The sequence below is a fragment of the Candoia aspera genome, chromosome 9 (assembly GCF_035149785.1).
Source record: "Candoia aspera isolate rCanAsp1 chromosome 9, rCanAsp1.hap2, whole genome shotgun sequence".
NCBI lineage: Eukaryota > Metazoa > Chordata > Lepidosauria > Squamata > Boidae > Candoia > Candoia aspera.
The window spans coordinates 12239391-12250002 of NC_086161.1; the positions used below are offsets into that span (position 1 = coordinate 12239391).

General features: G+C 43.7%; 1 protein-coding gene across 1 annotated transcript; it reads left to right on the forward strand.

Moving 5' to 3' along the window:
* Positions 1 to 369: 369 nt before the first annotated feature.
* On the forward strand, positions 370 to 10238 carry LOC134502888 (matrix metalloproteinase-17-like). The gene is made up of 10 exons (XM_063311408.1): positions 370 to 588; positions 1256 to 1388; positions 2769 to 2946; positions 3478 to 3761; positions 4875 to 5051; positions 5856 to 5946; positions 7165 to 7247; positions 7706 to 7858; positions 8793 to 9050; positions 9911 to 10238. The coding sequence occupies exons 1-10, from the start codon at positions 397 to 399 to the stop codon at positions 10201 to 10203; spliced, it is 1842 nt and encodes a 613-aa protein (XP_063167478.1). The 5' UTR covers positions 370 to 396; the 3' UTR covers positions 10204 to 10238.
* The last annotated feature ends 374 nt before the right edge of the window (positions 10239 to 10612 follow it).

Below are 10612 nucleotides of genomic sequence, written 5' to 3' on the forward strand. Positions count from 1 at the left end.
CCCACATTCTCAGTTGCACTGGATTCCTTGGATAAAGTGGAATAAGTAAACGTTAGCAGGGATGAGTTTCAAAACTCAGATCTTGCTAGGAAGTAGATCTAATCTAACCTGATATATTTGTCAAATGATTCCTAAGGAGGAATCTCCTTTTTGCCATTTCCTTGGTGGCCAGAGAAATGGTAGAGGCTTTTGGGTCAAATACCAAAAAATACTAATCTGTGGAACAAAAGAGCAACCTTCCTTGATCCCATTCTGGAACTGGAGTTGATTGCAAGGTTTTTCAAATAAAATAGACCAGCTTAGCTAGATTGCAGAAACTACTACTTGGAATCCTTTTTTTTTTCCCTTAGAGTTGGAAGAGCAGGTGAACTCACCAAACCAGTGAGCAGCACCTGGATGGAGGCTGGAAAAGTGTGTTTTCCTAAGAAATATCACAGGCAGCCTCAGCAACAGCACCTGAAGGGAAAGCAGAGGACGAAGCCACCCCCCATCTCTCTGTACCGGCTTTTCTTCTTTCTGCTGCTTCCAGCTTCCTCATCCTGCCCCAGTCCTGCCCCCACTCCCACAGATGAGAGCGGAGAAGTCATTGTAAGTCAAACCTGAAGCAGTTAAAGCCCAAGGGACTGAAAGGTGCGGAGCTGTAACATCTAAGAAGACAGGTGCTCCTGCGAAGTGGAGAAAGCCAAGCCAGTTCTGTGCTCCATCCCTTCTCCAGATGGTTGAGGGCATTGGTTAGGGCAGTGTTTCTCAACCTCAGCAACTTTAAGGTGCGTGTACTTCAACTCCCATGCTGGCTGGGGAATTCTGGGAGTTGAAGTTCACACATCTTAAAGTTGCTGAGGTTGAGAAACACTGGGTTATGGAGTTGGTGTTCATGAAAGGTAGTGAGGTTTTCTCCCCCTGAAAGCATCTCAAAAACATATTAAAAGCCAGCTATTTGATAAATTAAAAGCCCACCATTTCATAAATTAAATGGAAGCTCTTTAATAAATGAAGAGTCAGCAACTTGGTATGGAAAAGCATTCCAAAATCTGGCTGAATCTTTGAGGGCTTTGGCAAAATACAGAATCTGCAATCTTGTAGCTGGTTATCTGAGAGTTGGCCCCAATGAATTCAGGGTTTTTTTCCTTCTGCATAGGAATGGAAGCAGTATAAATCAGGAGCAAATTAGTCTAGAGTCTAAGAAGTTTATAATTCCCAGAAGGAAAGGTAGGGCTATAGTACCCAATGTTTTCTACTGATCATCTTTGTTTAGGAGTGGCTGACACATTATGGATACCTACCACCAGCTGATCCTATTACAGGCCAGCTACAAACGTGGGAGGCTGTGACAAGCGCCCTTCGTGTAATGCAACGTTTTGCAGGCATTGCAGAAACCGGAATTCCAGGTATGATAAAACTAAGAGATTTTTTTTAATTCATTCAATCGTGTCTGATTCTCGGAGACTACCTGGACAAGTCCCTGCAGTTTTCTTAGCAAGGTTTTTCAGAAGTGGTTTGTTATTGCCTCCTTCCTAGGGCTGAGAGAGAGGGACTGGCCCAAGGTCACCCACTGGCTTTGTGCCCAAGGCAGGACTAGAACTCATGGTTTCCCAGTTGCTAGTCTGATGCCTGAACCACTACACCAAACTGGCTCTCAAGAGATGTTAGTATCTTGCTCGTTCTCCTTGGGGACCCATGGCTTCTCAGTGTTAGAGGTCCAACCCCCTCTCCATGCAGGAACTCCAGTGAAAGATGCTACTGCGGCATCCCTGAGAGATCCAGCCACTACTTCAGTACGGAAGAAGTAGTGAAGAAGAAGAACCTCTGCTCCTCCCAGTAATACTGAATTTATGCTCCTAGACAAAATTGCAAAGGTTTCTTTTCCCCAGTGGATTCTAAAATGCAAAAACTGTGAGGGAAACTATCAGAAAAAGTTTACAGGTAGTCCTTGCTTAACAACCCTAATTGAGACCAGAATTTCGGTTGCTAAGCAAAATGGTCATTAAGCAAATCTGACCCAATTTTATGATCCTTTTTGCAGCGGTCGTTCAATGAACCACATGGTTGTTAAGTGAATCAGATGGTTCCCCATTGATTCTGCTTGCCAGAAACTGGCTGGGAGGGTTGAAAATGGTGGTCATGTGACCATGGGATGCTGCAATGGTGATAAATGCAAACCTGTTGCCAAGTGTCCAAATCGTGACCATGTGACCGCAGGGATGCTGCAACAGTCGTAAGTGTGAGGACAGGTTGTAAGTCGGTTTTTTCAGCACCGTCGTAAGTCCAAACCATCACTAAACAAATGGTTGTTAAGTGAGGACTACCTGTATCAGCATCGCTGTTAGGAAATACACATCTTTGCTAGCTGCCACTGCATGTGCTGGAATATTAATGTCTCTGCTAGGATTAGGGTTCGTGTTTCATATACTGCTTTGGTTTTCAGAATCCGTGCATTTCAGGACAAAGGACCCTTTGATGCCATCAGAGGTTTAGGTTTAAGCTTTTCCGCTCAATGTCTGGTCCAAAATTTGCTTATTTTCAAGAGAATTGAGACAAGGCAAGTTTGAAGAGACAGGGCAAGGACCAAAAGGTTAAATGTGGGCATGCGCAGAAAGCCTCTCTGATAGCCATATAAAAACAAAATGAGCTGAGCAATGTGAACATGTGGAAAATTGGTATGTCCTGGGGAAATGTTTCAATTCCTTAACGTATCTGCAGAACTAGTTGAGTTTTACATTGTAAAACATTTCTGGAGTTTTCCTTTCTCTTCCCTTGCATTCTTGCAGATGATGCCACGTTGAGTCTGATCCGGATGCCCCGCTGTGCCTTGCCTGATATTATCCCCAACTTCCCCCCCAAGCTTTCTTTGAAGGAAAGCGCAAGGAAGAAAAGATGGCAGAGGAGAAAGAGTCGGGGCAGGCGCAGTGCTGGGTCAGTTTGGACTAAAAGAAACATCTCCTGGAAGTAAGTATCCACATGTAGGCTTAGTGGTAAAATAGACAGAGAAAAGAATTGTACTCTGTACAAAGACTGTCCTTCGGAGGCAGAGTTCAGACAACACGCTGGACTAGGCTAACATGGAAATGGGTCGCTTGTGGTTTATTGTAGTTAGAAGAACCCAGCTATGGAGTTTGTCTGCTAAGTGAACCTGGGCATCATGTTAAGCCATTATAAAGTTTATTTGTTATTTGTATGGTGTGTTATATGAAGCCAGGAACTGTGTTTCATTAAACCAGGTTTGGGCTTAGTGTAAACCTAATCCAGTATTTTAGCTACTACACCACAGTGGCACAGCATGATTAAACAGGTTTTTTAATGAGCCAGTTTTCTGGATTTGCACCATGCACTGTACCATAAATGAAACAAATGCCCTAGGTTCACACAACGTTCTCAGCTACAAAAACGCTAAGCTTAAAGCAAGCCAAACTTAGTATGCATTAGCAAGGCAAACCACATTTCTGTTGCTTTCACCTGCACGTTTTATTTTTCCCACAGGGTGAAGAGCTATCCACAGGGAGCCCATCTCAGCCGAGAAACTATGCGAGTATTGATCTATTATGCCCTAAAGGTTTGGAGTGAAGCTACACCATTAAACTTTCATGAGATTGGCAGCCACACTGCTGACATCTCTGTGGAGTTCCTCCAGCTGGATCACCATGATGGTTATCCTTTTGATGGACCTGGTGGGATGGTGGCCCATGCTTTTTTTCCTGGAGACCCCCAGAGGGCTGGCACTGTTCATTTTGATGGGGATGAAGAATGGACTTTCCGTTCACCAGGTGATTTGACTTTCATGAGTGGTGGAAGAGTTAAGAATTGTAAACCTGTTCAGGTGTCTGCTTGAATGCATGGAAGGTTCAAACTGGATGGAGAATGGGGCCATGCATAGAATCCTACTCTTCTTGTATCACCACACTTTTATCTAAAGGTCTGAAGGTCAGTTGTACTTGCCTTGGCTTGGATGTAAGTAGAGGCCTCTGGGAGACTTGAATGCTGCCTGCTTCTCTTCTATTCTCACCCCATGCTGACCTCTCTAGGGGTTCAGATGAATGCCTAAATGGGGTTAGAGTTAATCGGAGAAGGAGGCATTACTGAACTTGTGACACAGATGTAGGACACCCATCAAAACAAACAAAAAAAGCACAATAAAGCCAATATACACATTCTCTGGTGCATTTTATGATGTGGCTCTTTTATCAAGAAGAGAGTTCTCTTTTTTTTCTCAGACTTCCAAGGTAGGATCCCTAATTTCTACCTCAATCAAGAAAGATTCTTGGTCTTTGACCATGACCGTGGCTTTATTCCCACTATCTGATCCTTTCTGATGGCACTGTAAGACTGTCACCATAACACAAGGAAGAATTTGTCCCTCTAATTTCATTTTGGGAAGATTTGGTGGATACCAGTGGTAAAAACAATCACAACAAAGGGTAAAAATATGGGATTTATAAATTTGTATATATAAATAAATCCACTCTGCTAGTCTGGCCCATTTGACCTTTCGTCCATCCATCAGGCAGGCTGAGGGGTTGCTCTGTATCCAGAGCTTCACCCTCTGATGCAATCCAGTCCCCTCAGCGAGATGGAGGCCTAGATCCCACGTTCAGGGCAAATCCAGTTCTCTGCTCTGGAGTACCGAATGGCTGCATTTTGAGAACTATAGCAGAGGATCCATTTTGGGAGGAAGCAGCCATTACTTCATAGATACCTTCTGCACCTAATCTGGACTGAACATTGTGCACAGCTGTCAGGATGACCTAAAAGGCTCAGCAAAGGGTGGAAATTATTAGGGTGATTTTTTGCTGTCCTCCTGATTCTGTGGCCTGCTATTTGTGATTCTCTCATCTTGTAGACTCAGTCTAGATCACTCAGTGATTTTTATTGTTTGACAGATGACTTTGGCACCGACCTTTTTGCCGTGGCCATTCATGAGTTTGGCCACAGCCTTGGCTTAGCACATTCATCTTCCAAGCACTCTATCATGCGCCCATATTACCGGGGACCAGTGGGAGACCCATTGCAATACCAGTTGCATATGGATGATCATGTTGAAATCCAGAAGCTTTACGGTAAGTACGGCAGCATGGTATCTTGATTCAGTGTTGCTGAGTTGCGTTAAGACCTTGTCCAAGCCCTTTTGATCAGCCCAACTTTCTCACCTTTGTCCAATAGATTCAATGGACTTCAACTCCCATCAATAGCCACCAACACACTGGCTTGAAATATAAGAACTCTGGGGAAAGGAGATCTTCTGCAATCTTTAAAAACTGTTTAGAAATCTTAGTAGCATAGATAACTCTGAAGTTTTGTGTTTCCATCACACTCTCTAATAATAGATCTGAAATAGTGAACAACTGTGTGGTTTTTTCCCCCTGATTTTAATTAAAATCCATTATTTTAATATTTGTTATTCATATAATAATTCATATAATAATATAATGAATAATATTCATATTCATTATCAGGATTGTTGTAACTGTCTTTGTAAGGTCAATCAATCAAGCCTCCCATCCTTTCTATGAATCACTTTCAAACACAGATAGTGGCTTATCACTATATGTAAATGTGCCACTATCAGTTCTGGAATGGGTCCAGCCCAGTTTTTAGTGATGGTTCAGCCTATCTGGGGGATAGATAAATAGGTAGAAGAGATAGAGATAGAGAGAGAGAGAGAGAGAGAGAGAGAGAGAGAGGCCAAGCAGCGTGAAACCGTTCCATAGCCTTAAGCCCGATTTGCACTGGACCTGTTTCCAACATACTATCTTTGTCTGGACTGTCTATTACGCCCCATTTTCTGTGATGCATGCCACTGAAATTCTTCATTTCCCTGTGTGCTTAATACATTTCCTTTCTTTCTCTCCTTTTTAAATCAGGGAGTAGAGTTCTCCATTCCACAGAGAAGCATGATGTAACCACGCCGATACCAGACCTTCTCTCCTTGCCACAGAATTTCCCTGTGGTCAGGTTAGATGACACTCTTTATACTGTTCCATTGCAAAGGGTAAATAAAGGGCTATTTTTACAGCATCTGTATGTATCTCTTGGATGATCCCAGCTTCAGCACCTCTGCAGCATTAGGTATGCTGCTGCAGATGATTCTATAGAAAGATTCTACAGAAAGATACAGACTAGACTCACACATCATGCTAAGCCAAGGTTTGACTATGATTTATTGAACAAGCTACAATTATCTGGGTTCGGACAGCACATTAAGTCCTAAACCAGCCATAATTTAGAAACCAGAGTGGTCTACCAATGCATGCACCACTTAACTGTATTTCATGTTTCACAGTTCTGTGATTGTATGCAGTGGGACCACTAACATTACCATTCTTTGCCTCAATGTTTTTTTCACTACTGATTAATTTTAGGCCTATCTGCAGATTCAGCGACTAAGAGGCAATGATAAAGTCCTTATTTATAGATAAAACGTCTGCTTTCATTGTTAATATGGCTGAATAATTTCTGTCTTTGTCTAATAATGCAGTTTATATTTAAGCAATATGCTACCTCCCAGTGCCAAGATACAGTTCATATTAGACTAAGACTGGAGAAACCAGGTTCTAATCCCTGTTTAGCTCTGAAGCTCACAGAGGTACTGGTAGGTTGGGCACATGACCATGTTTTGATCTTGATATCTCAGTTTAATAAGCCAAGATGTAAGTAAGGTATTTTGGCCACCAAAGGAGGACTTTGTTTTTTCATCCATGCTGGCAAGCAAACAAACCAGGAAATCTACCACTAAATATATTTCCCCATTTGGGTCAAAAATGGGGTCAAAACTCAACCAATGACTCCAGAACAAGCCTAGCTATTAAATCATGGTCTGACGCTGGTTGCACCTCTGTTTTGTTCTGAAGCTTTTCCACTTTGAACGAAAGAGGGAACTAGTCAAATTCAGGTGAGATACAAAAATGCCTTCTGCTGCTCAGCTTGATCCAGTGTTGGGGCAAGGTTAACATGGGAAGAGGACATCAATGTATTCTGCTTTGACTTTTCTAGAGGGAGATTTAATGGGTATGGTCAAAATATCTTTCATAATAGAACAGTACAAATTGCTATACTGGGATAAAATGTATTTCCACGCTGCTGGCACAGTCTTTTCATCCCAGATAAAGCCAACACAGCACTGAGGAGTCCCAGTGGCTGAGTTGTTGTCTTTTCCCAATTTATTTGTTCCAGACCAGGAGAACGACTGCCTGACCGATGTGCCTCCAGCATCGATGCTGTTGCTCACATCCGAGGAGAAACATTCTTTTTCAAAGGTCAGTTGCCTTGGAGATGAAGCAGCTTCTCAGGGTGCACAGAAGAGGCTGGAGTGGCCGGGCTATTGGGCGCAGGGTCAAGGGACCCAGAGTCAGGGAAACTAGCCCCTTCTTTTTTAATTCAGTAGAAATTCCAGTATTAAGGAGCAGGGCAAAACCCCTCTCCCCATACCATACATATTTTTATAAACTTCAATCATGTCTTCCTTTACTTGCCCTTTTTTAAAGAAGCCCAAAACATAATTATTCCATCCTTCTAATTTTTTTGATTGTCTTTTTCTAGTTCTTCATTATCCTTTCTGAGTGCATGCGATAGGCTCATGTTCTTCCATGACGCGCGCACACACACACACACAAAAACCCCCAACTGTTGTTATGGTGACCTACCAAGGTAAGAGGGTCTTCTTTTAGATGGAAATTAATACCTCTTTCTTCTGTCATTCCTGCTCTTGGGGCAGATGAGTACTTCTGGCGCCTGTCCCAAGGCCGACACCTCACTTCTCTACGGCCAGCTCTGATCACTCGCTTCTGGCGAGGATTCCCTTCCACTCTCCGCAAAGTGGACGCTGTTTATGAGAGGCCTGCAGATCATCGCATCCTCTTCTTCAGTGGTGAGAAGATCACAAGTGCAAAGTGACCTGGGCAAGGCATAAGGAGATACTATTCCAGTAAAACGTGATGCACTTTTAGCCAATGGCTATTGCAGTGCAGGCGTATGAAGTGCAGAACAAAGCACAGAATAAGCAGACTTATTTAATTACTCTAAAGCAATTAGTGTCATTTTAAAGCTCTCTGTATAATCAGCTGCAGGCCCAGACAGAAATCTGCAGGATAAGAAGTGATTTGCTGTTCCATCTAGCATGCTGTCAAACGACTCTGTCCACCATCCTTTTTCTAAAGCCTGGCCAATCAGTACCACCGAGAAGCCCATCAACAACGGGCTCCAATGCTGCTCCTCCTTTCAAATCCTTCTAAAAATACGAATCTTCATATCAGTGGGAGATGGCACCATCAGTCAATGTAGCCTAGGGGCACCATCTACCCTTGAACTGGCACTGTCCACCAGCAAATAACCAGGACCATATTCCAATTCTTCATCTGAATGTCACCTATATACTGCTCCCAGATGCTATGTCTATCCCATCTGTTTTGGGACAAAGGGGCATATTTTCATATTTCAGCCTTCCCCAAGCAGTGTGTTCTCCAGAAATAGGACTTCAGCTCATAGAATTCCCCAGCCAACATAGTAATGCTGAGACTTCTGGGAGGTGAAGGCCAGACCTCTGGAAAGCATCTATCTTGGGAAAAAACCTAGAGATAAAGAAGATGCTAGAGGCTGACGATTTGTTTTGCAACATGCTTGTTATCTCCCTCCCTCCCATTTTTGTTAATTAAAATAAATCGGGTGTGGCCAGGAGCCTGGTGGGCATTAAGGGAGATGATTTCAGGTTGCTGTTGCATGGGGCACATAATCCCGAATTAAGGGTTTCAGTAACAAGCTATTTCTTTTGCTCATATAATTCTCTCTCTCCTTTTCCTAACCAGGACCTCTCTACTGGGTATTTAAGGACAACAGTGTGGAAGAGGGCTCCCCTCGCCCAGTCACAGACTTTGGTCTGCCCCAAGGGGGCATCAGTGGTGCTTTCTCCTGGCCTTTAGACCAGAAAACCTATTTCTTCAAGGGTGATCTCCACTGGCGCTATGATGAAACCACAGGGTACATAGAGGAAGCCTTTCCACTGCACAAAGCAGCCTGGGAGCAGTTCTCCTCTTCTGTGGACTCTGTCTTGAGTGAAAGTGATGGTGAGTTGGTCTCCTGTCCCCAGGCTGACCTTGGGCTGACTCAGATTTGTCGCTGCATTCCTGTTGATCTGGGTGCCTGGGAATGGTGAAATGCCATCAGGCCCTCCAATCCATCCTACCCTTTCAGGAAGTGCAGAACAGTCAGGTCCTTTGCACGAAGTGCTGCATGGAAGAAAGAATCCATATCCTGTGAAACAAAAAGGGCTGGTCTGCACATATGGGCAAAAGATGATTTGCCATCAGGGTCCACAAACCTCCAGGGTCAGTGGGTATGTTTGGAAGGCATATTTTGAACACCGTCACAATATAAATTGCATGCTGGTGTGGCCAGTGCTAAAGCACCCATTTAACAGAAAGCAAATGATGGGGGATACTCCTTGTAGTTCCCATCTTTTTGTCAAATCTATCTAAATGCCTCCCCAGGGAGTTATGGCTAGTAGGGATACACCTGCATTTAGAATACTAGCTTGTCCACTAAATCTAACCTTGTTTCTGGCAACCAGTTTTCTCTTAGTAATCATTTTATTCTAAGAGGCAGAACCTGCTCCAGAACGTTGCAGTGCCTAAGGGCGTTGCTCAGAATTGTGGCCTCCATTCCATTTTACCCTCCCTTTTCTCCTTGTCCACCAACTCTCAGCTACCAATCTTCCGTGGCCATTGAACGTTCTTGGTTCTCATTAGGACCACAGCATTCTCAGCTTGAATATTGGACACAGAAGCAACAACATTTCTATTTATGATGCAATATTGCTTCCTCTCCATCTTCCAAACCATTCTGTATATTATTCCAGGGACTATTCTCAGTTCTCTGCAACCCTGCATTAATATATGGCTGCTATCACTTCTCTGTCATGCTGCAGGAACACTGTATGTTTTTAAAGGCCAAGAGTACTGGAAGTTTGACCAGAACACCCTCAAGCTCCAGGCAGGATACCCTCGTTCCATTGCCACTGACTGGCTGGATTGCACCGTTGAACCTCCCAGGATGATGCCTACCAGCCCTTCATTGGGAGCTGAACTTCCACCGGACTTCCGAGGGCCACAGCTGGAACTTGAGGGCTGTGTGTGTTTTTGTGCTGCTTTTTGTGCCATTTCTCCCACTTTGCTCAACTCTCTGCCCTTGGCTCTCCTGACACTGCAAGGACTTGCCTAGGATGGATGAGGAATATTGCCCTGGGATTGCCCTATATATTTGAGGCACTATCTGAGATGGTCCTATTGCACATCTGTGGCTGGAAAAAAAAGCCATTCTGATGAAACTGAAAGTGACAAGCATTTGGGATGCAGGCTGAGGTCGCTGTCCTTCAAGGTGTGGTGGCCTCACCTTGCTACAGCAGGAGGGCAAACTGGGTATCAAAGGCCTGCATGTGGAGCAGGATACCTTCAAATAGCAACTTTTCTTTAAAATAACAAAGGTGCTGGAAGAGGGACCCTAAAGGAATCAGAATGTCCAACCACAAGACAAAAAAGCTTTAATAGACTCTAGGAAATGAAAAATATGGGGCTCTTTTTTTTTTTTTTAAAGAAGGACCCAAAAACATCCCTTCCGGACTGGTCAATTC